Consider the following 25,236-nt stretch of genomic DNA (forward strand, 5'->3'; position numbering starts at 1 on the left):
AGAGTCTGCGAGAGATGAGAAGGGGTTTCCATGAAAGAACGCGGTTGATTTGCTGGGACTGTGAATCGCCGCGCTGGGGGATTCTTATCATAATCTTTTTTCCCAGTTTTTTAATGGTCAAATTGGCAAATTGCCCTTGAACAACCACAATTTAAATAAAGTGGAATAGAGAGTTAAGTAGCCATTGCCGTCATTAGCTTCGGCTGCAAAAAAAAGTTCACATTTTTAAGAGCTTACTCGCTCCCTATGCTGTGTATGTACATTGTTGACGCTCTACCGAAAGATCCTCGGACCGCAAAGCCCCTCGCAAGAAAAAATTTGGAGTGTTTGGTAACCATTCTTAACGGACTTTAGGGTGAGAATTGGTCTTGAGAAGGCTCAAAGCTCGAAGACTCTTGAAAAATTTTGAAACTTTTAGCAACCATTCCCAAGAAATCAACATTGAGGCCCCAATTAATGAAAATTAGTCAGCTATCTATTTTACCTTGAAGACTTACAATTGTCGCCTAAGGTCACATGATCTCGGCAGATGGCCATCGGCGCTAGAACTGGCTAGCTAGAGGTTTTTTTTTTTTTTTAAAGAAAAATTACAGCCAAAGCCTTTTGCAATTTTTTTTTTTTTGGCCAAACATTACTTTGCTCAAAGTTGATTTACAATGGATTTTTCTACCAGGGACTTTGCATGTCCTTGAGACTCGCTACCAAAGTCGAACCAAATGTAGCCTAATTCCAACATCCCGAGTGACATTCTAACTCCGCCAAATTCGTTCGGTTTTGGACGAATACTTAGCCAAATTCGCGCGCGGAGTTGATTTTGCGTGGATCTTGCGTAGCGTATGTACAAATGCTTCTATTATTCTTGATTCTGCAATTGTTTGCCACCAAAAGAATAATTGGACCCGGTCGGTGCCCACTTTAGTGCGTTTATTTTCCCATCGCTTTTATGAACTTTATAACTTGTCATCTTTTTTCCTTTTCCCATTGAAAAAAAAAAAGTTGGAGGGCCTCACGGCGAAGTCTGGCATTGCATGATTCCGTCCACCTCTTCCGCGTCGAGCGGGTGTGGAGCACGAGAACATATGGCCCCGACTGTGGTTCGCGAATTGTAACGGAGGTGACTATTGAACGGGCTCGGGTCTCATTGAACTCGGAGGTCGGATCTAGTATGTTGCCTAAACTTATCCGTCTCTTTATCATCGGAGATACCAAGTTTTACAATTTAAGATTGTAAAAGAATATTTAATCGTGATCCAGTAAAATCTTGCGTTGTCGAATGTTTAAAAAGCTTGAAATGTTGCTTGTTTGGCATTAAGCAAAAGCAACGAGTATTTTTTTTCTTTGAAATTTCAGTCATAATCTGATAAATTATTTGAATTTTTCATAAATTATGAAAAAAAAAAAACTATACGTAAAATCCGCATCTCACCGTAAAATTTAGGCGTCTTAAACTAAAAATGATTTAAAGCGTGCCGCTATATTTTGATTAAGTAAAAAATAAAAAGTGGAAGGGCTTAATTGTTTGTGTCTGAGTAAAAAGCATTCTCTTTTTTCTTTCCCGCTAAACTCTAGAATAATATTTGAAGTTTTACAAAGTATGAAAAAAAGTATATGCATTTACCTTACCAAAAAAAAAAAAAAAGTATATGCGAATTTCGGGGTCAAATTGCCATTTTATGAAAATTTCAACCTTTCCAACTTTTAAAAAATCTCATATTGCAACACTGCCACGTGTCTCGCCTTGTGATGTCTGTACATGATATAATTTAGGAAAAGCAGAAATGACACTTCCAAAATGGAAGAGTGTCATAAATTATACTAAAGTTTCTTACTTCAAATGATAAATATCAAAATGTCAAGGCACGTGTAATGAACAAATTGAGGGGAAAAGAAGGAATATCAGCATCACTATTGAAATCGATGCACCTACTTCTTCAAGTTGATAATAAATGCTCGTTGATGTGGGCAGTGAGGAGAAGGGGCCGGCAGCTAGGGCACGATTCAAGTTGCCTCTCGCTGTTCGTGCACCTTTCAATGGATATATTCGTCAATAGGCATGCGCCCTATTGGTACGGGAATTAGGGAGATGGAGATCTTAATATCTAAAGTGCGGGGTTTGACTCTCATGCTTCGTAAAGAAACAAAGTAAAAGTCAAAAAGAGAAGAGTTAGAGAAAGAACGGATAAAAAAAATTAATATATTCAAGAGCATGGGTAATTTATGCGCTTGATGTCACACATATAAGAGGGATTACTCAAATACAAAAAATCTTGCATTTATTTCGCGAAAAAAGAGATAATGATTTAGAAAACATTTCGCTTAAAGACGATCGATTGTATCGTTTGAAATAATAGAATGACAAATATTTTCATTATCGACGATAATTTATTTCTAACTATAATTCCGTACACAGAAAAAAAAGTTTTTTAGGAAATAGGAAAAGCAATCTTCTTTGTGATTATTTAAGCTTCATCATGTTAATGAGTTAATGTGCATGGCACGCATGATGTAGAAGAAAAATCACACGATCAAGTCAATTTCTTCAAGTGGTAATAAAGCTTTCTAGTGAAGTGGAAGTCAAGTACCCTTTATAGTTTTACATTTTTTCATGTTGCACGTACTAACATTATAAATCTCAAATTTTAAACACGATCGACACTTCACAAACTATCTTGATATCATAATAATATCATAAGAGTTATTGTATTTTTGTTTTTTTTTTTTTGGCTTGCTTTATAAATATTGCCTCGTTATTAATCCCATGTGTGAAACCCAGGCAAATATCTTATTATAGGATAAGATTCCATGTGCAATTCTTGAGGATGTGATCTAATAAATCACACGAGATTCGGATCGAAGAGGAGGCCACATGGGAACAAGAAAAGACGAGTAAATCAATTAGAGAGGTCCCTTCACTTGCATGGGACTCGCGTGTTATATTACATTAATCTTATAACAAGTGTACGGATTTATTGAAAGGGAGGAGATCTCGATGACTTCCGTGAAGAACACACATTGATAATGCTCAAGCTCCGTTTGTTTCAAGAAGAATGAACTGTTTGAAAAAATATTTTTTAAAAATGATCGCTTGTATCGATTATATATATAAATAAAAAAAATATGTATATCATTCGTGAAATATAAATTATCATTAATTAATTATCGAAGCATGCGAACTTTTGCAATCTCGAGGAAAAATGTTTTTTAAATAATATATATATTTTTGGTCTAAAAAATAATGCATTTGAATTAGACGAAATCTTCACGAACAGGCACTTCACTAACTCATGCTGGAGCGATGTGAGACCCGTACCGCGGGGCCCGAGGATGGCGTTGTAGTTTATGGCCACTTGGCAAGCGCTGGTGCGTTGACTTTTCAACGCCGCGCGACGCGACGCGCGCACACGCAACTTTGGGATACTATTCAGGGAAGTGGGACGAGGAAGAACGTGTTGGGCGGTCGTCTCGTCGTACGATGCACGGCGGGTCAAACCCGAAGGGTGGTTTTCTTTTCCCCGTCAAGAGTCGAGATTTGGTTCCAGACGTCCCGAGATCGCGTTGACCTTCGGAGTTTCACTTTGGCATTTCCTCTACGTACGAACAAATAATCCCACGACGAACCCCGTTCAATTTTCTAAACTAATATAAACTACCGCCTCGTTTATAACTTTGTAAATCCCACATGTATCTTGTCTAGATCGACTTTAACCCAAAATTAAATTAAATAGACATCGCATGTTCTATGCCATGCAAAATTCTGAATTGTTAGAAGGTTGCGGTTTAATTTTTAACTCTTCTAAGCTTTCGCTTCATCACGATATGTAAATCCCACGTCGTCGTAGACGCATGGCATTTGTATCGCAACCATGTGTGAAACAATTTTAATCTAGAATGCAAAACCATGAATTATTTGAAGGGTGGAGATTACAGCTCAGGCATCAGTACTCCTCTTTCCCTTGAAAATTTGATGGGTCGGTGAAGGCCGGTGAAGCTAACGAGGCATTAGATGTATGCACCGAGTGCGTTTTGATAAAAGAAACCTAGAAGTCCGCCACACGCAGAGGAGAGAAACATTGCCACTATAAGCTTGAGCTTCTAGCGGTCAATTTCTAAAAATTCAATCCGTTAAATAGTGTTACAGATTATATCCCAAGCCTTCTTCATACACAACACGAATTTAGATTTATACATGTTTCTACTATTCATGCTTGCATGATGACTTTGAACATCATAAAATATACACAATCCCGAGAGTTATAGAGAATTGAGCGAAATATTCAAATTGTCTCTAAAGGCATTAAAAAGGCGGCTTTAAATTATGTGGTCGTTTGTATTGCGATATCCCACGTCGCTCTTTACACACGTACGCGGCCTCCTTTCGCCGGTCAGTTTTCGGGATACACATTCCAGCGACTCGGTAAAAGGCCGGTGCGCATTATCTGTCGACGCGTCGCTTTATTCGGACCATCCGAATAAGGGAGTTGAATTTTTGCGGAGGCGAGGGAAGCACAAATGACTGTGGAACGCGCAATTCTTCCGATCAAACGTTGGACTTGCCTCCTCGGCGACTATTCATCGTAAACAAACGAAGCAGTCACACACGTTGTTAAAGAGAGCATCGATGCTTTGCCGTTGACCGAAATCGTTGACCTGTCGTGCATGTAAACACGCACCACGTTGCCGGGAAAAAAGATATGATAAAAATTTCTTTTAAATGCAACTCCACGTGCTTTCAGTTAATCGAAAAGTTCGTGCTGTATCCATCCGTCTCTTCGAAGAAGACGACGAAAGAAGTCAAGACCCCTCCTTCGTGGAAGTGGGGTGGTTTGGTAAGACTTACGGATGAGCGAGAAAAACGACCACGACTATTTAAATTCTATTAATCAAAGTCTATGGTTTTAATTAAACAAAGAAATAATGATAATTTTTTTGGTCTGCGTTCAATTATTATTATTATTATTTTTTTAATTCGGTTACCTTTTTTGCACAGCTGCCACGGTAGTTGACTAGGGCCAGTGCTGACGCATACATCTTATCTATCTAGTGCGATTTTTCTGAATGGTCGGCATTAAAGGGCTGCCCAAAAAAAAAAAAAAAAAAGGAACCTAGTCATATGTCTCATTCTCTATAAATGACATTGTCCATCCACGCCGAGCGTTGGAAGTTGAGCTTTCACGATTTCCCAATCATTCATCCAAACAAACGCACCGTTTCACGAAAAATAAATAATTACGTATCTCACTTGTAAAGATTAATTAATGAAAAATATTTTAATTATCTGCAAAAATATTTAAATATAAATTCATATCGATAATGAAATATTTTTCGCACTATTTATTTTTTACTAAACAAACGAAGCCTTCATGTGAAATGATTTTCTCTTTTTGATAATTCTGATGATCCGGAAATATACATGAATTCGGTATTAATATGTTAGATGAGATGATGGCCAGGTGTAATTTCACCTTAATGATCATTCATAAGTATCCTGTCCTCACATTCATTCCGATATCTTTCGAAAACGAGGTTTTCGATATCTTTATCGTGCTTGCTCCGTTAATCTAAAACCGTCGCTTGCAATGTTTGCTCCGATTCGCTCTCTCCACTCACAACAACCTATTCAAAATCAATTAGCAAAAATATTGATCATTTTCATGCGGGCTACATGTGAATTCAGGAATAAGATCGTCATTGGGATGTAAAGAGCATGTCTTGTATTCCTAGTCTACGTCAACGGTTTCGCCGGCGGAGAAATTCTATGCTTTTAAGACCGTTTTACAAATTCTGTACACTAAATGACGTGGCCGACTGTTATTGGCCCATTGATTACAATCCACATGTTTAATCGGCCCCTTATGTCTCCCACGCCATCTGTATCTACGGGTTGTGTGAGCTGAGCTAACGGTAAACCTAACGCAAAAATTATCAAAAATATCCTAAATTTATTACATTGTGCCGATTTATTTTTAAACCTTTTCATATTTCGTCAATTCAATCTGTCCGATCAATTTTGATCGGAATTATTGAAGTGGGGGCCGACCATCATTTGTGATACCGTCGACGCTGACATTGATATTTTTTTAATAATATTTCTCTAATGACATTAAATTTATTCCTCTTCCTAGGCTATTTAGTAATAAATTGTCCAAAGTAAATCATTTAATGGCAAAAGACTGTGATAAAGATGGTCGGAGAATTGTGCGGGAACAAAGGTCTTGGTCCTTGTCCTTGTCCTTGAGTGGCTCCATCACATGTACGTAAGGAAGGCTTTCAAGTCTCCACTCCAACTTGCAGGACCGTGAATGGACTAGACATATCAGGCCACTCAATGCCAAATCCATCTCACTTTCTTTGCAACACGTTTAATATCACCAAACTTTCCAAACTATGGCATCCACGACGAATTTACTCTAAATTAATTTTTATCATGAAAAATTCAAATCTAGTACACTTATGACAGATTTATCATAAAATATTTTTTTATCATAAAAAATCCCAAACAGGTACACATGTGATAAATTTATCCCAAACTAATTTTTTGACTATCAAAAATTCTAAAACAGTACAACTATGATAAATTTACCGTCCGTTAGTTTTTGTCAAATTAGGTTAATATCACAAAAACCCCAACAATTAATACACTTGTGACAAACATATAGTAAAAATCTCAAACCGATACATCTATCAACCGTCACGTATCATTCAATTCAGCAATTTGACAAGAAAATTTATTGAAAATTAATGAAGAGTAAATTTGTCACAAGCGTACCAAATTAATATATTTTATGGTCAAAAATAGTTTTCGGTAAATTCATCACAAGTGTATTAGTTTTGGATTTTTCATGGTCAGACAAATAGTTTGGGGCAAATTTATCACATTTATACCAGTTTGGAATTTTTTGTGGTCAAAATAGTTTGGGGTAAATTTGTCACGGATATACGAATTTCAGGTTTTTTGTGATATTAATCCTATGCAATACTGAAATCAACTATTCAAATTTTTTTAAAAAAAAAAATCAATTTTAGCTTAAATCTCAATTCTGGTGAGATCTTACTTTATTCTATAAGGCAATACGAACTTTCTTTTGGGTCTCCATTCTGACCAAAACCCTTTTCGTCCCATAAAAAAAAAACATTAATTTTGGCTCTAGTCCTAATTTCAGCCGACCAGGTTGGAATTTTTTTTTTTGTTTTTTTGAAGCTAGTTCCCGGAAGCCACGTACAGTAGAAAAATGAAAAATAGATTGAAGTTGGAAAAACCCAAAATGGGTTTCTCCTTTTTGGCTCGTTCCCAGAAACCTCCTGTCTGGAACTTTTCCCCACCTCGAGCTCAAAGGGTTGAAGCTTTGTCCACTGGTTTTATGGTCGCCGACAAATGGTCGTAGGTTTGGCAAACCCACGACCAATAAATTCAAGTTTTTTTTTGGGGGGGAAAAAGGACTCCTTACCAAACTCTTTTCATTACACACACACTCTTCGAGTTGGATTCACTCTCTTATTAGGTTGGAAGGAAAAAAATTGCCCATGACCAATTCTTTAAGTTGAAAGGACTTGGACCGCCAGGTATTTCGCGTTATTACCGATTCGTCGTTGAATTGGTCCAACGAAAGGCGCTCGGTCGGGGAAACCGCTCTGGAAAACGAGTTTTTGTGTTAATAGCTTATCGAGGGAAGTCGTAGTCACATTCTAGATAAGAAGATAGTTTTGCTTTCATGATCTATGGAATACAGCTATTTGCTTATCAATCTTAAATCTAGCGAAACCTCGAAATTTTCATAGAGAACTTATGGAGGGGTTTCTCTTTCCATTGATAGGCCTATATATGTTTTTCAATTCAAACTTTAGACCGGTGAAAGAGAAGTTAAATCAGTTTTGGGGATGCCGTGGGTAGGAAATCACGAGACTTTGTGCTTGTCAAAGATGGGAATTTTCTCTTTTGAATTAGATTTTTCCTCCTTTCGACCAAAAAATAAAAAATAAATAGAATTTTCCTCCTGCAATAAATGTTAAAAAAAAAAAGGAAAAAGAAAACCCAAAATACTTCAAAGTTGGGCCTGGACATTCTGGATGGTGTTCCAAAATATGACAACATTGGGGGGGAAAAAGTATGCGAAAACCTTTTTCATTGATTACCGTGTTTAACACTAACTAATCCACATCTAACCAAGTTAACAATAGTCATCGAGCTGTTAAATTTTTTCGAGACTCCTATCATTAGCGTACATACATACTCGTTAAGAATCTAATGTTCCGTTTGTTTAGCGGGAAGTTCGACAACTCCGGAAAATGTTTTTTCAAGTAGTCATTACAATATTTCCGATGTTCGGCGGAGATCCGAAAGTGGAATGGAAATTACTTTCTCTCGTTTGGAAAGGAAAGCTTGTTTTTATCTTCCTAAAAAGATATGCTCTGTTCGTGCACTTATGTAGGCGGTATTGCTAGGTAAGTGTCAAAATGTACCAAATGAAAATCGGAAAAACTAGATAGCTCTTAGTGCGTAAATTCTCAATTTCGATTTATCGAACTTTTGGGTTCATAATATAACTTTCTATGGTCGAATCCGTCCGTTCTACCGACGCATCTCTCACATTGGATGCATACATGCATCGAGATTTCGTCGTTTTGTAAGTCTACGAGTGCGAATTTAGAAATTTGATATGTATCAATATTCATTAATTAGACTTTGAAGTAACTGAATATATTGTTTTTTACTGTCGTCATGAGGTTCAGGTCATCTTATTTTATGATATTCAACTTTTGCCGTTGGGGTCCCAATAAATTGGGCATTAGACTTTGAAGTAACCTCGACGGACTCGGCCTGGAAGCGAGCGACTTGGGGACGGGTGGCGAGTACTCAAGCATGGCCGCCAGGACCGAGACACGAGCACAAGGGTCCCCAGGCCAAGCCTCGAGGGACCTAGGCATGGCCTCCAAGGACTCGGACATAGGCGTCAGGGTCCCCGTGCCTACACGCTGAGGTCTAACCTTAATTTCGAAAGTGGTTTCTAATTTTCAGAGGAGTAAGTCATTTTCTTGAGTAGTACATGTTCTCCCTGTCCGTTAATATGAAGAGATTTTTTCTCGACTCGTTATCCTCAACATTTCAAACGTCGATAAATCAAGAAAACTGACGGTCACTTTCTGCGAAATAAATGGGCTCTTAATCTTGGCAAATGGGCCATCCCTCGAAGCTGAGTTATGGGCAGCACATTTGGGCCTCCAACTTTTTATTGGCCATGAGCTTAACTTGACTCGTACTGGCCTCGGGCCATATGTTTACTAACTATTTTCTAAAGGGTCTGGCCTTGCTTCAATTAAGATCATAGAATGGTTATGCCAATTTCAATGAAGAAGTGATCTTGTCAGTCTTAACGAAGGATCTGACCTTGCCGGCCAATAAAATCTTCCGGGTGATCAAGGGCATTTACTTCCAATTCTTTTTTTTTTGAATTTTTCTTTTTTGCTTTTTTTTTCCTTCCCTTTTTGGGCAAGGGCCGTACTTGCCGACCAGGATGATTGTGGCTTTCAAAGCGACCCTCACCCTACCTGGGTGAGGCCACCCTTGAGTGTCATAAGCGAGGGCCGTGACCCTCGCCTAGTGGCAGTTGTGGGTTGCTAGCCCTCACCAGAGAAAAATTAAAAGAAATGATAAAAATGAAAAAAAAATTAAAATTAAAATTAAAATTGTCGCCAGACAAAAACACACCCTTGATAGGCTGGCAAAGGTAGACCCTTATTTGAAACATGGCCACTTCTACGCCTTATCTGCAACAATGTAGGTTGCTAGCCCTCACCAAAGAAGAATTAAAAGAAATGATAAAAACGAAAAAAATAAAAATTTACAATTAAAATTATCTCTAAACGAAAATATCCTTGATGGGCCGGCAAAATCAAACCCTTATTTGAAACCGACATGGCTACTTCAAAGCCTTATCTGAAATAATATTCACTTCATACTCTTATTTAAAAAAATAAAGACATTTCATATCCTTGCTTTGAATTTTTCCCGATAGTTCATACACAATAGAAAAGAGGCCAGGTGCGCCGCTTGGTTAGCAAATTCGTCTGATTAAATAGATATTTCATCCACGATAAGCCTCCAGGGGTTTTACGTTTTATTTGGCTTGAACAGAATGGAGTTTTCATTCCTAGAGAAATACAATTCAAGGTGGCCCTCACGGCAACGCCAGAGAATAGCAGGAATTTCAAAGAAGATGCGGGGATTCACATCCCAGTTCCCCGGAGAATTGCACCCCGTTTGAAAAGAAGCAATGTCTTGGGCTTCGCTTTCGTTCTGCAGGGAAAAACAAAGAGGAGTCAATGCCAGTTCAATGCAGAAATTCAACAACAGGCATCTTTCTCTCACATGTCCACCGAACATTTTGCTGCGATTAACGATGTCCCTCAAAGGTTTGAATTGTCCGAGGGGTGTTCCGATAGGATATTTGATAAGGATAATTTGCTAAGACATCCGCTATAAGTCGATAAAAGAAGTATACGTCCGCGATGCTCGACGCATTGCCGATGCAGGAACACTTCTTGGGCACTCTTCGAGATTTATATCTTTGCCTTTTCCGACATCCAACCTGCATTTAACACGGTCCTCGTTGTTAAAAATGTCTTTTGATACCGATGTAAGTAACACAAACACAACAAAAGATTTCCACGTATGAACTACTAACCAGTAGAAGAAAGGCTGTGTGCTCTCGCTTGTGAACCACACGTCATAGTAGAGACACAAATTGTGGCCGTAACGATGCCGCAGGTCAATCTGTTCGAACCAGATACTATCAGGCAGTATTCTATATACTTAGAATCTCCCTTTCTTGGAAAAAAAGGTGATCGTGCTATATTGCATTCCTCAGGAGGACAAGGGGACTGACAGCTTCAAGTCAGTGGGGTAATGCTAGCTTTTGAGCCTTCTCATCTTTTGGCAAAGCTTTTACTACCTGAAAGATGATCATCAGCATCCTAATGATAATGTTAACTGTCAAATAAGATGAAAGCAGGAATCGGGCTCTTTCAAAAGTTTTGTCTTTTATGTACCTTGGCGACTCCAGTTCTTGTCCTCGCCCACTGAGAACCAAAGGTTTCGGGCTTAGCATTCTCGTAGAATGATATGGAACTATGCTTCCGGGCTGCGAAGTCTATTGCCTTCCACCTGAAACATTTTGCAGTTTTGCACCGAGTAGCTATTAAAAAAAAGGGCACATCAGAAACAACTCGATCAATTCAACTTAATTCAGGAAAGACTCACCGGAGCTCCTCGATCACGTCGGCGCAATCTGCCAAGTTTCTTCTTGTTCTGTAACTCCTGTACACTTTCTGCACCTTAATGGCCACGGCATCGAGATCTCTTTTGGGTCTCGGCAGGAAGAATTTCTCAGATCGAAGGACGGGCAATCCTCTGGTCTTGTCAGAGGCAACTGAATTGGTCATCACTTGTAAATTGGTGCTCTTCAAGCTGCTTGTCCTGAAGGCAATCGCTCCTGGTTGCTTGGGGATATAAACTGATGTTGCAGGCAAATTTGACACCCCAACGAGCAACAATTTCGTGCAAAACAGATATGAACGAGGAAAGTGATAAAACTGTACAAATTTCAGCACTGACCTGCTCAAACACAAGAGAACCCAAATAATCAGATGACAAAATTCCCGAAATGAAATCATTATTATCGATGTAAAATCCCCACGAACATACTAAAATAGGACATAAAGCTGCTTTTACGAACTCAATCCGCAATTCTCATCTGAAATTTCTGATCCTTTTTCGGGGAAGTTCGTAAAAGAATGCAATCTGAAAGAGGAAGGGGCGAAGAAAGCAAAATCAATTCATTTTCACTGCCATTGAACGACAAAAAAAACACAACCAGAGTCCCAAGTTTTGACAGGTTATCCACACAAAAAAGGGCAGAACAAGATTATCAGAGACAACACAGAGCAAGAACATGTGGGGGGCTTTCAAAAGCACGAGATTTTCGAGGAAAATCACACCCAGCTACGATGAAAAGCTCAAATGCCCAGCTGTTTAGATGAAAAAATAACTTCGAATGATTAAAAGTCAGAACTTTATGATTAACCCTTAGTCCAGAATCGAGAACTAAACCCAGAAATTTCTCTTGTTGGAATATATAAATATTAAACCACACATTCTTCTATAAGCTTAAGTTTTTAGAGCGGTTGGGCGTGGCCCCATAAAATCTTTCATGGTATCGGAGCGGGAGGTCCCGAGTTCAAATCTTTCCAGGGCCCTATTTGCCTCCCCAATGAATATTTTCACGCTTAGTACTAGGCAAGAAGACCGGACTAAGCGTGAGGGGGAGTGTTGGAATATATAAATATTAAACCACACCTTCTTCTATAGGCTTAAGCTTTTAGAACAATTGGTTGTGGTCCCATAAAATCTTTCATCTCTCTTCTTTAATTTTCTTTTCCCTTGCCATCAAGTAGTTCCAGTGAGATATCAAACTTCGAATACGCACTGTGATCACAAACTTCGAATGGGGGTCGGAGTTGATTTCAACGTGGGGGGGTTTCAAAAGCACGAGATTTTCGAGGAATTCGAAGGTAGGAATGGAAACTCGGCGAGATGTCGATGGAATATATGTTATCGCCTTTTGGAGACGAGAGAAAGTAAAGAAAAATCTGGAGTGGGGTGGGGGTTCTTGCTGTGAAGTGAGAGATTATGGAAAACGAGAGGGGTTCAAGGATGTTCACATGGAAATGGGATTTTAGAGAGAGAAGGGCAGAGTAAGAAACAAATGGTATGTTTGGTAACGTTTTTGTTCTAAAAAAGTGATTTTAATTAGAATTCATTTTTTTTTGTTCCCTAGATGAATCAAAACACGTTTAGTAACTACATAAAATTTATGTTCTCATAATAGAAACAAGTTTTGTAATCGCACAAAATTTCTATTTTGAGAAATAATTTCTCTTCCCAATTTGACATTTAAATCAAATAATTACATAATCTCATTTGATAACTTTCTTCAAACCCCACAGTTGCGATCCTCTTGCATCATGACATCTGTTTGGCCAAAATAAAAGTGCTTCATATTTGTTCCTTGTAAGGATAATACGATAAAATTGTTGTATTCCCATACTTCTCTCGAGACTATGCATATGCCAATGATGGAAGAGGTAATTCTGATTATCTTTTATTGCTAAGATGAATAAATTACATCTTTGCCACATAGGTGGCTGAGTTTTATCCTTGGATGCTATGTGTATGATCACCGATGCAATATGGTACTTCGGCAACAACTCGTGCGGGGTTTAAGAAAAATCAAAAGGTAAACTCACAAAAAATAGGGTTGACCAGTTCAGTGGATCTATTTCATACTTTTCGAGATTTTTTGGAAAATTTTTGGATTTTTTGAAACAATTTGCCCATAAGCGACAAAATTGTCATTAAAGAGAAATTGAAAGGCAAAATCGTCAAAAATATGATTGGCCAGTTGAAATGACCCATCTCCTAATTTTTGAGATTTTTTTGGAATTTTGTGAATTTTTTATAATTTTTATGAAATTTTTTGGATTTTTTAAAATCATTTTATGATTTTTTATTTATTTTTATTAATTTCTGATATTTTTATAAAAAATTTATCCGGACTTGGTCTGGTTGACCCGGCCCACGCCTCTCGTGCGGTCGACAAAAGTGAGAGAAAATTGTTATTGCCTTTTTGATTCTCAAAAGTGTTCTTTTTTGGGAGAATCAATTTTTTTTTGTTCTTAGTTTTGACCCAAAAGTGTTTTCGGGAGCAAAATTAGAATTAGAATTATTTGCGTTACCAAATATGTTTCTGATTCTTTTTTGTTCCGAAGAACAAAATCAGAGGAACAGAAATGTTGCCAAACAGGCCCTATGGCGAGCACGACGAGATTTCTGCTCTAAAAATAAAATTCTGATAAAAAATTGTTTTTTTATTTATGGTTTTAAATAGTAAATTCATTTTACTTCTTCTTCAAGTAATTTCAAAACTATTAAAAAAATACTTCAGAAGTAGAAAAACGAAGCTACGTAATCGGATGAATTTCTACTCTATAATTACTTCTCAAGCAAAAATTATACCCTAAAAATATTGTCATGCACACCCTTAGCTAATAGAAAGAGAGAGAGAGTCTGCGAGAGATCAGATTTTTCAAAAAATGGTTATATGGAAATGGAGGTCCAGAGAACCTTTCCTTTTTCCTTAATCAAAACTCTCTGGGCCTTCTTGAAACGCGAGCACGCGTCACGTTGCTGGAAATTTGGACTTTGCTTGCATAAAATTCTTTGGATGACTCATAAAAGTCACAAGTTCTTAAAAGAGTGAACTCGAAAATAATTTTTAATTTAATTTTTTTTATTTTTTGTATCTTAAAATAGATCATTAGCATAATAGCCGCTCAAAGACTGTTATATAATCGACTATTTATTTATTTTTAAACATAATCTTATGTGATCACTGTGATTTGGAACATTTTTTTATTTTTATTTTTTGTCTTCTTTTTCTTTTTATCAAGTACTTTTGGTCACTTTTTTTTTTTTTTTTGGGAAGAAGACGAGAAAAGAGCAAGTCACGAGGCTTCGTGGAAGTGGGGCTTCATTAATTGAAAGTGAGTTCCTAGAAGCCACCTACGGTAATAGAATAAAGTAAAACAAAAATCATGAAGTAGTGGAACCGAAAAAGGGTTTTTCTTTTGGTCGTCCCGGAAGCCTCCATTTGCGTTCTTGATAGTGTGATTTGCGTACTAAAATAGAATTGGATAGAATTAGACTACAAATTCTCGAAGGATTGATTGGACAAAAAAATAAAAAAAGGAAATCGAAGTTTGTTCACTTGTTCTATGGTGGCCAACGAATGGCCATGCGCTTCAATAATCAAACTCATTCTTTGGTTCCGCTGTTCAAGTTGGATTCACACTGTTATTAACTTGGAAAACAAATAAGGTCCATCAGCAAGTTTCAAACTCGAGGACTTGGACTTCCATGCATTTCGCGACATCCCCGACTTGTCGTCCGTTTTGCCTACCGGCGGAGTAATTTAGATTCGACAAGACTCTATAAGCAACGAGACAACTTCTTGGTTTGTAATGCTCTCGAAACAAGTTTTTTTGTTTTTTTCATTTTTGAGGAATAATTACCAAAAATTTATTGTATTGATTTGACCAATTTAGTTATAAATCTTTTGACAATTTGTTAATATCTAATCAATTTTGGCCCAAAATCTCCAACGTAAATGCCGGACGTTCTAAGTTACATGGTTAACATAAACATGGATTTTTTTTTTATCTTTTTTATTTTTCCTTTTTTTTATCTTTATCTTTATCTTTTTCTTTTTCTTTTTCGGACCATTCTCTTCGGTAATAGAGGTGAGCATGGTTTCATGGTAGAATCGGAAACTAGACCTTAATGGTGGGAACCGATCCGGTTTCAAGTTTCAGGTATGCAAGATATGTTCTAATTTATAGAAATTTGGGAACCGATTCCGACGAGGAGGTTTCATAGTCTAAAACATGGAACCCATAACTTAGAAGAAGTATTTGTGGTTTTTATTTTATTTTTTATTTTTTATGTCTTAGTGCGATTTTACAATATTCCATGAAGTGTGATGATGAGCATGTAATCCGAAACCACTAGTTTGAGCTTCCATTTACGGTGATATCTTTGACTAGGACTTTCACTTTGCTAATATTTCATATTCTTCGAGTATCTAAATATGAGTTTTGGTCGATGAATTGTAATAGTAAATTGTAGTTATTGGATATGATGATTTGTTGTAATCGTTCATTTAAGAATGCAAATGGAACTTGAATAAAATATGAAATTGACCTTTAAACTTGTGGTGGGGAAAGTTCTAGATTATAGTATATGCAATGGAGGGAACAAGCCTTGATTGCAGGGATGGAACCTGTATAGAATATGAAATCGATCCGGTTGCACACCCCCGATTGTAGGGATCAAACTTTCTTTGGAACAAGCGTGCGGGTCTCTAATTCGATTTGCGGAGATTCCTATTCGGTGTTGCCCAATTTAATTCCTTTTTTTTGCCCAATTTAATCTAGTTTAGCCAAGCCATTTTGAGGAATCCGATCCGGTCTCATGAAACGCTTTCTTATTTATTCTCCGTTTGTTTCGCGGTTTTTTTTTTTTTTTTTGAGAAAGGGCAATTATTTTTCCCTCTATCTCAGGCATATCTCTCGTGTATCCTTCCGAAATTGAACATTTTCCTTTCTCTACATCCCGTACTCTCTCTCTCCTCCATCCTCAGTCTCTCTCTTCCTTGGGAGTCCTGTCCGTGGATAACAAGCTCGCTGATGCCGATTTCTTCAACTCTTTCGAGGACTGACTTCGACGATTCCATCATCAATTGATCCGATACGGCAGGCTCCCCAGTAATTGCTCTCTTCTATTGCCCTCCGCGCTTCGCATCTTTCTGTCCTGGGTTGATTCGCCCTTCCCCCCAAAAGAAGAAAGAAAGGAACTCGTCAATCCTGCAATCTGGGGATCTCCTCGAGCTCGGCCGACCCCCGTGGCCTTGCCGCCTCAAGCTCGCCGGCTGTCTCGATCCCCGCGGCCTCGCCGATGGCAAGCTTGCCGGCCGATGGCGCTGCTCAGCGGCTGGTAGCCATGGCCGCTTGACAGCCCATGGAGAAAGGAAAAAGAAAAACTAAAAAAAAAAAAGAAAGAAAAAGAAAGAAAAACAAAAGATAAAAAGATAAAAGGAAACAATTAAAAAATCGATTTTTTTAAAAAAGTTTGATAAAAGACGTATTAGATGAAAATTGATTTTTCTTGCTAAATGGCGAAAAATGTTTTCCTGTTTGTTTTTAAATTTCATCTAAATATCAAAAAAATATTATTATTTTCTTAAAAAATATATTTTAAAAACAGCACATTTGTCCCGAAACAAACGGGGTCTTAACGCACGATTTATTTTCCCTCGCGGGCCAGCCGAACCGAAGCGTCGTTTGGATCGGGTCCGATTCGTCGTGCCTCTGTCTGAAAAAGCGCGGTCTCTCTCTCTCTCTCTCGTCTCTATCTGTGTTCTGTGTGCTCTGCGTACGCGGACTTTTTTGTTTTATGGTCAAGACCTCCGCGGACTTTTCTTACCGGAAAGTACATCGGAAAATCCAAGCGAAACACCAAAAAAGCTCTCTCTCTCTCTCTCTCTCTCTCCATGGCTGACGCGAAGCCTGAATGGACTGCTCCTTCAACGTCAGGTATCAATCTCCACAGCATCTGATCATCTCCTTCGAGATTCGGGTTTTCATCGACTGTAACACGGATTCCGCTAATCTGATTTCTGCTCATCTTCCCCGAGTTCTCCCGAAAGGTGAACGTGTCCGCGTTTCGATTATCCGCGATTGGTTGCTTATTTGCGACGATGAAACGCTAGCTGTAAAAGGTTTTTGTTTTTTTCAGTTGCCAATTGTCTGGGTTGATCTATATGGCGATTGTCGTTTCAAAATTCATCCGCTTTTGCGAAGTGATGATTGTTTATGGACGAGTTCGAATCTTGACGCTCGTCTCTTCCAGTTTATCGTTTGCGTTATGCATGTGAGCCCACGTCCTGTGTTTCCCGTGAAAGGGGCAAAGAGGGATCTTTAGCAACATGTTCGTCCTCACATTTATATGGTTTTGTACAATCTAGATTCATCCTACATGTGAATTGGGTAGCATCATGACTTTGTTTGATGGACTAGGAATGGAGTGACATTTTGGGAAAGAGCTACATTGTAGCAACTGGGATAGAATTTGATCATTTTCTCTCCGAGCATGTTGTCGGGCATTAGCTGCATTAGCGCAGATACATAGAGTAGTGGTATTCATGGATTTTGGTTCTCCCATGTCTAATTTGTTTAGCAGATGATGGTTCGAACGAGCCGCATGTGTTTCAAAGAGCAAAGGACGATGACAAATCACCCCACCATCGCAAAGAGACGCATGGAACGCGCAATGACATTGATGAGAACACCCCATTGAGCAATGTCAAAGCGCCTAATGTATTTGAACGAGCTAAGGAAGAGATTGAGGCTCTCGTTCAAACTATCCATTTAAAGAAAGAGTCTCCTACTCGTGAGAAAAGGTATCGTGTTCGACCATTAATTTTGCAGGAAACTAAGTTTTTAAGTATTCGGACTCATCTTTGACACTGACCGAGCTCTTGAGGAGATTGCAGGGACCAGACAGTGCAGACAGAGTCCAATGCTAGTGGTTCTCCCTCAGGTTTACTTTCTACATAGCATAGCCCTGATGCTGGTTCAGCTGTTCTTGTTTGTACAAGAGATTGGAAGAATATGTATTAACTCTAATGTGTCATGATTGCAGAAAATGATGGCAAAGGACCCAATTTCATCCAGAAAGCAAAGCAAGAGATCGAAGGTATTATGCATTTTAAAAAGTCGCCCCGCCATCATGGCAAGGAAACTCACGGCTTGAATGAGGACATTGATGAGAACACCCCAATCGACGAGGTTAAAGCTCCAAATGTCTTCGAACGAGCAAAAGAAGAAATTGATGCTGTGGTACAAGCCATCCATCCGAAGAAAGAATCGAGCAATGATGTTGTTGAGTCACCGAAGAAAGAACGTGGATTCAGGTACTCCATCGGTAAAGGTTTAGAGAAGGTGCTCTCTCCGTTGGGTCATAAAAGAGACTAGATGTCAAGCTTCAGCGAAATTCTGAGGAGTCTTCTTTGTTTAAATTGTCCTCATGAAGGCGAAACAAAGGGAAAGCCACAACAATCTGATTAAATATGTCATAGATGACCACTGAACTTACATGGCCACACTGAGGATGACAGTTTCTGTTGCATGTAATCTACTGGTTTTTTTTTTCCTTTTTCTGAATTAAAGGTGCATATAAGTTGATGTTTTTGTTACTCGTCCCGTTGAGCTGTCCGATCTAAGAGGAGCTTGTCCATGACTCCTGCTTCTGGTGCATTGGCCTTTACTGAGTTAAATTCTGCAGTTTCCTGTTTGTGTATGGTCGACAGGACGATGGAAGCGAACGTGTGTTCGGGGTCGATCTATTTTAGTCTCATTTTGTGAAACGACTTTTGCAATTTAGGGTGTTGCGCATTTTGCCATCGGCTTGCACAACATCGAAAGTCCGTTATCTGATACAATGAGATCCGTGCATATCTGTAGAGAAACTTTGCAAGCTCGGGAAGAGTTTCATAGCATCATTATTAACCAGATTCTGATGTTCCCGCTCTAGGACCGTGACTCCTCATTAGCCTCGGCGATGCTTCGGTCGCCAATTAACGACTTGGTGATTAGATTCTTGTCTTAGTTGTGAATGTCCTGACGGTCTGCTTTTAAACCTGGTCTCATTGCTTGACAACAGAGTTCATGTCAAACAGACGAATTTGCACAAAACTTGGGGGCCAGGCACACTTCCATCTCCTTCGCTTTGAATGTCTCTTCGGCGTCCTCTCGCGAAATATTTCATCAACTTGACGTAGGTTTCAACGTGATGATAATGTGGTTTTGCGTGAAACGAAATTGCCCATCCTGTCGACTCGACTTAGACTTCAACGTGATGATAATGTGGTTTTTTGGGAACATTGTTTGAGCGACGTAGATTTTTCCGTGATGATAATGAGGTTTTTCCATGAACGATTGTATTGCTGGCAAGTGTGCGAACAGAGACGATGGTCTTCGTAAGTATGGGGATGCGAAGGCGGTGAGGAGGAGGATGGTGGTCGGCTGGCTCCATTGTTGTGGTTATGGGAAGTCATTTAACCTTGTCAATGAAGCGGATTTGGCTAGAATGAACTTTTGTTCATTGGAGTCGGCATCGTTGTCCTTTGCCAGTAAAAGATTACCACGGGAGAAGAAGATGAGCAGTGAAGAAAAAGGAAGACAGAAAAAAAAAAAAAAGGCCTTTAGACGAAAATATCCCAAAATATGACTTGCAAAAATGGCATGTGTGATGCTTGTGCTCACCGGCCGACAAATATTTTGCCGAGAATATGTCATCATTTTAGGTCCTTATTTACAATAATTTCAATTATCAAAGAAAGAAATATTAGATTAGAAGGGGCGAGAATGACATGTATTCTCTTTCCGAGCTCTATTTCTATTTTCCGAACGAGTTTCAATTAGAGACAATCATTTTTTTTTTCAAAGAGACACGTGCTTGATAACGATACAAAATTCATATTTCTTGAATAAAAATTTATTTGCAAACAATATAAAATTTCTATGGTTGCTGACCTCTAAGTTTCGGCCGGAGGATGGCGAAGGGCGAACCGGAGCTAAGGACTAGACATCGACGGTCGAGTAGATGGCAATCGGCGACCGGTGATAGGGACGCAAGAGAAAGCGAAACCGTACCCGCGAGAGAGTTAGTAACGAGAAAAATTCTTATTATTTTTATTTCATCTTCTCGTTCCAAACTTATTGGCCAAAAACTTGCCCGAAAATAGAAAAGCTAGAACGGTTGCGGAGCGCGTCCAAAATCACGAAACGATAAATATAAACGAAGCATGGATAAGAACAGAGAGAGAAGATAGAAACGAAAGCGGAACCCCGAAACAAGCCAGATTCTTGCGCATCTTCGTCGTCGCCTAGCGGCTTTCCTCATAGATCCTGGCCCATGGCGGCCGGCACCGTCGAGGAAGGCGGCTGAGCGGGTTAACTGTCTCGCTGACGTACGGACCAAACCGTGACGTGAAGTGAGGAGGAGGAGGACTCGTTCCAATGGAACCAAAAGCCAAAACCTTTGAACAAGTCGACAACAACCTCAATTACTCCCCCTCCGTGTTCCCGTGCTCTTGTTCGTTTCTCTCTCTCCTCTCGCTTTCGTCATCTTTCACACCTCACTCCCTTCGACTTCTCTCTCTAGACGCCATTGACTTCACCTTCCCCCTCTCCAAATTCCACGCTCTCTCCCTCTCTCTCTCTCTCTTCCATATTTTCACCCCCCAACGCGCGGCGCGCGCTTCGGCGACTTCTCTTCATCTGCAGCCGCGATCGATCGCCCGCCATGTCCTCTTGAGCTCGCGCCGCTGTCTCTCGCCCCCTCTCTGCCCCCTGTTGATCTCATGGACGACTCGAACGAAATCGTCAGCAACAGCAACAGCAGCAGCATCTATTGCGCTCCGACCGCCAACACCGACTCCCCCTTCTCCCGCGCGAACCCCACCGACGCGCCCTCCCTCGTCCGCCTCTCCGACAGCCTCGAGTCCGTCTTCGCCGCCGGGCGCGGGGGCTTTGACTTCTTCGCTGACGCCAAGATCGCCCTCGGGGATGGCCGCGAGGTGCCCGTCCACCGCTGCATCCTCTCCGCGAGGAGCGGGTTCTTCCGGGGCGCGTTCACCAGAGGGGAGACCAAGCTGGAGGTCAAGGACCTGGCAAAGGACTTCGAGATCGGGCACGACTCGCTCATGGCGGTCTTGGGATATCTTTACAGCGGCAAGGTGAAGCCGCCGCCGCCAGCTGTGCACGAGTGCGTGGACGAGGAGTGCCCGCACGCGGCCTGTCGGCCCGCCGTGGATTTCCTAGTTCAGGTGCTCTATGCGGCTTTCACGTTCCAGATTTCTGAGCTGGTGGGCCTGTACCAGGTGAGGAATGGTTTCAACTTGTTCTCGGAATGATGGATTTTTGTCTGATTTTGGTTGGCTTGTTGTTGCTTGTAAGAATCTGCAGCATTTATTTGGTTTCGTTTGTTAATTGTAGTTCAATCTTAGAATTAGACCCACATACCGAATGATGGTAGCTAATCTTAGCAGTATTTAATTGGGCCTTCTCTATGCGAGTGGATTTTCGTGGTGAGATAGCTAAACGATTTTACGTCTGGAAGAATAATTCGAGGAAATGATACTGTTGTTCTTGATTTATGCTGGGAGGAAAACATAATAAACTGGAAGGTCCTCTATAAGTTGATGAAACTTTTCTGCTATCACATTCTAATCCAGCGAAGATTCGCCCAAAATGGTAAAAAGTTTGGAAGAACTCTCTCGCTTGCTCTGTAGTTCCATCTCCATGTTCTAAAAAACTTTTCTTCTCTGTTATTGTCTCTGCAAAGATGTCCAAAGTGGCACAATGTAGTGTCTTTTTTACTTCATGATCCTGAAGAGTAAAGGGGTTGATCGTCCTTGTAAGTCTTGAATGCACTATAATGCATCTGATATTGTTACTTGTCATGGTAATGTACTCGATCTCATCCTTTATCCACGTTGAGCGTTCTTGTTCTTGTCTTTTGACTAGAGAATGGTTCTGTTGAGACAGTTCTCATTGTGTTTTTGAATTGCAGAAAGACCTGCTAGACATTCTTGACAAGGTTGCCATAGATGATCTACTGGTAGTTCTATCTGTTGCAAATATATGCAATAATGCATGTGAGGGTTTGTCGGCTCGTTGCATTGAGCTCGTTGTTAAATCAGATGTTGATGTGGTTACTCTAGACCGAGCTTTGCCCCATTGTATTGTTAAGCAGATCGTGGATGCCAGAATGGAACTTGGCTTGAAGAGGCCAGAATGTGACAGCTTTCCTGATAAGCACGTGAAGAGAATACATAGGGCTTTGGATTCAGACGATGTCGAACTAGTCAGAATGCTACTTAGGGAGGCACATACTACTCTTGATGATGCATGTGCACTCCATTATGCGGTTGCGTACTGTGATGCCAAGACTACCGCCGAACTTCTTGATCTTGGCATTGCCGATGTCAATCAAAGAAATCCCAGGGGCTATACCGTTCTGCATGTTGCGGCATTGAGGAAAGAGCCCAAGATTATTGTGTCTCTTTTAGTAAAAGGAGCCCGGGCATCTGACCTCACTTTGGATGGTAGAAAAGCACTTGAGATATCTAAGAGGCTCACTAGGGCTGCGGATTACTATAAATCAACTGAGGAAGGAAAAGCTTCGTCCAGGGAGCGACTGTGTGTGGAGATATTGGAGCAAGCTGAAAGAAGAGATCCTTTACTAGGAGAAGCCGCTCTTTCTCTTGCTATAGCAGGGGATGATCTGCGGAAGAAATTGTTATACCTGGAAAATAGAGGTGGCTTTCTTCTTTTGCCTTTGTCTTCGATGTAAATGCACAACAGTGAGCATTGTGAGTGTTTCTGTATATGCATGGATAGGCACATCATCGCATATGTATGTCGCATGCGAGCGGTTGTTGCTTGCTATAAAGATCACCATTCGGGTTGCATAGGAAAATCGCTCAACAGTTACACTTGATGGTGTCAATATATTCGTAACCTCGAGAAAAAACAAGCACTAAATAACTTGGTTTAACACATCTATCTTTGATTGGGTAATAGAGTATGTGCCAAACATGTAAACAATTTGGCTTTTCTTTGACATAACTTTCCTGGTTAATCATAATAACCTCATTTATGTGACCCCGTCTTGGATGCACGAACATTTGATGTTAGACAAATTCTGTGGTCTATGAATTAGTTGCAGTATCCTAGCTGTTATGTTACTGGAAACATGATTAATTAGTCGAATGAAATCTGTATTGAATTGTAAAATTAAGCAACTGAGAATCAGACCAAAAATTAGCAATAGCCAGACTATACTTTGTTCGGTTACTCTTGTTCCTGGACATTGGTTGATCAATGTAGTTTGTGCAATATATGACAGCAGGCTAATAATAGAACAAATGAATTAGGTAAGGGTTCATTTAAAAATATGCAAGACATGAGTGTGTGTTTTGTTTTTTTGGTCGAACAAGACATAAGTGTTCATCAGGCACTCACCAAGGCATGGGAAGTGTATAAAGAGCACTACTTTTTCTGTTTTCATTGGGTTTAAATTCTGAAGGCATTATAACAAAGCATGGCAAGGAAATTTCGGGTACTTTTGATACATCTTATTCTTATGTTGTTTAAATATCTGATGGTGATTCTCACCCATGGTTCATTTGTCAGTTGCACTAGCTAAACTACTCTTTCCGATGGAAGCTCAAGTGGCAATGGATATTGCTCAAGTAGACGGTACTTCTGAGTATCCTTTGGTAAGCATCGAGAATTTGGCTCGAAAACAAGGGGCAAACGTGGATTTAAATGAAGCTCCTTTCAAAATCCAAGAGGAGAATCTGAATAGGATGAGAGCGCTCTCCAAAACAGGTAATACTCCTTTTGCATTTGAAGTTAGCTAGTCTCTAGGGTTAGCATAGTTGGTTGGGGTGTTGCAGATTTCTAAGATAGCTCTAGGTTAGAGTAACCTTCACAAGTCAAAAGCCTGGAGTTAACCGGTACTCGGGGCTCACAGGATGTTTCATCAATCTCCAGGTAGCGGGGTCTTCATATTTATCCCCTCGGATTATCAGAACAGTAAGATAGATAAAAATAACGAATTGGACTGAGCTTGTGTCGATAATGCGTTGATACTCTGGCATCGTCAAAGTGCACACTTGTCATAAACTTATCAGCTAACAGACGAAAAAGTACCCTTATTAGGTGATGTTCGTAATTCTTATATACTTTCTATGGTCATACTGACATCTATTGGCACCAAAAAAGGTGACATCTTCATCATGTCGATCATTGATGAGTTAATACCCATAACTTAGGCTCCTCTTTTTGATAGATGCTTATTCGACAATGGAGTCTACAATGCATATGACCAGCTCTTGCTCAAACATGACCAATATGTATACGCTTGAACTCTTTAATTGCATTTCCTTCGTCTTTGTGAGCAGTGGAACTTGGAAAGCGCTTCTTTCCTCGATGCTCAGCCGTAATCAATAAGATCATCGATACTGACGACTTGTCATGGCTGGCGGCTGTTGGGGATGACACTCCAGAGGAACGACTGCGTAAGAAGCAAAGGCATACCGAAGTAAAAGAAGAGATGACTGAAGCTTTCACTCAAGACAAAGAGGAGACTGATAAGTCTAGCATATTGTCATCTTCGTCTTCAACTTCAATGAGTTTCCTGAAGCCTAATGGAATGGTAAGCTAATGACAAGCGACCAGTAGCGACACTGCGTGATTTAAGATGCCGAAAGACATCTTTCTCATTGTACAATTTTCCCATTTTTTTCCTCCTGGCATGGTTCCACAGTTTTCCCATGTAATGTATCTTGAAAGCCAATCGTTTGCATAGAAGTAGCATAATGTAAGTACTCATCTACACAGCGAATAGATGAGGACTGATGTATGTACATGCATATGATTGTCTTAGTTGTATTTTTATCAGTCCATGCATATGATTGTCTTAGTTGTATTTTTCGGCTCTTTCAGCTGTTCGATGGATTTCTTACTGATGTAACCAGGTATTTAAGAATCATACCA

The 25,236-nt window shown here is 39.7% G+C and overlaps 2 protein-coding genes and 1 pseudogene across 4 annotated transcripts; 2 read left to right on the top strand and 1 right to left on the bottom strand.

Moving 5' to 3' along the window:
* Window positions 1–10,105: 10,105 nt before the first annotated feature.
* On the bottom strand, window positions 10,106–12,126 carry LOC125314850 (annotated as a pseudogene).
* Window positions 12,127–17,057: 4,931 nt separating this feature from the next.
* Window positions 17,058–18,857, top strand: LOC115740749. Of its 3 annotated transcripts, none has more exons than XM_030674331.2 (4): window positions 17,058–17,202; window positions 17,846–18,068; window positions 18,162–18,208; window positions 18,308–18,857. In XM_030674331.2, the coding sequence occupies exons 1-4, from the start codon at window positions 17,160–17,162 to the stop codon at window positions 18,640–18,642; spliced, it is 648 nt and encodes a 215-aa protein (XP_030530191.1). In that variant the 5' UTR covers window positions 17,058–17,159; the 3' UTR covers window positions 18,643–18,857. The 3 variants fall into 3 exon arrangements, with proteins under 3 accessions (XP_030530191.1, XP_030530192.1, XP_030530193.1); XM_030674332.2 differs by having other exon boundaries at window positions 17,059–17,202; window positions 18,311–18,857; XM_030674333.2 differs by having other exon boundaries at window positions 17,061–17,202; window positions 17,849–18,068.
* A 1,887-nt stretch (window positions 18,858–20,744) lies between these two features.
* Window positions 20,745–25,125, top strand: LOC115740696 (BTB/POZ domain and ankyrin repeat-containing protein NPR1). The gene is made up of 4 exons (XM_030674256.2): window positions 20,745–21,551; window positions 22,244–22,991; window positions 23,869–24,066; window positions 24,642–25,125. The coding sequence occupies exons 1-4, from the start codon at window positions 21,033–21,035 to the stop codon at window positions 24,902–24,904; spliced, it is 1,728 nt and encodes a 575-aa protein (XP_030530116.1). The 5' UTR covers window positions 20,745–21,032; the 3' UTR covers window positions 24,905–25,125.
* Window positions 25,126–25,236: the final 111 nt, after the last annotated feature.

The sequence above is a fragment of the Rhodamnia argentea genome, chromosome 4, assembly GCF_020921035.1.
Source record: "Rhodamnia argentea isolate NSW1041297 chromosome 4, ASM2092103v1, whole genome shotgun sequence".
Lineage (NCBI taxonomy): Eukaryota > Viridiplantae > Streptophyta > Magnoliopsida > Myrtales > Myrtaceae > Rhodamnia > Rhodamnia argentea.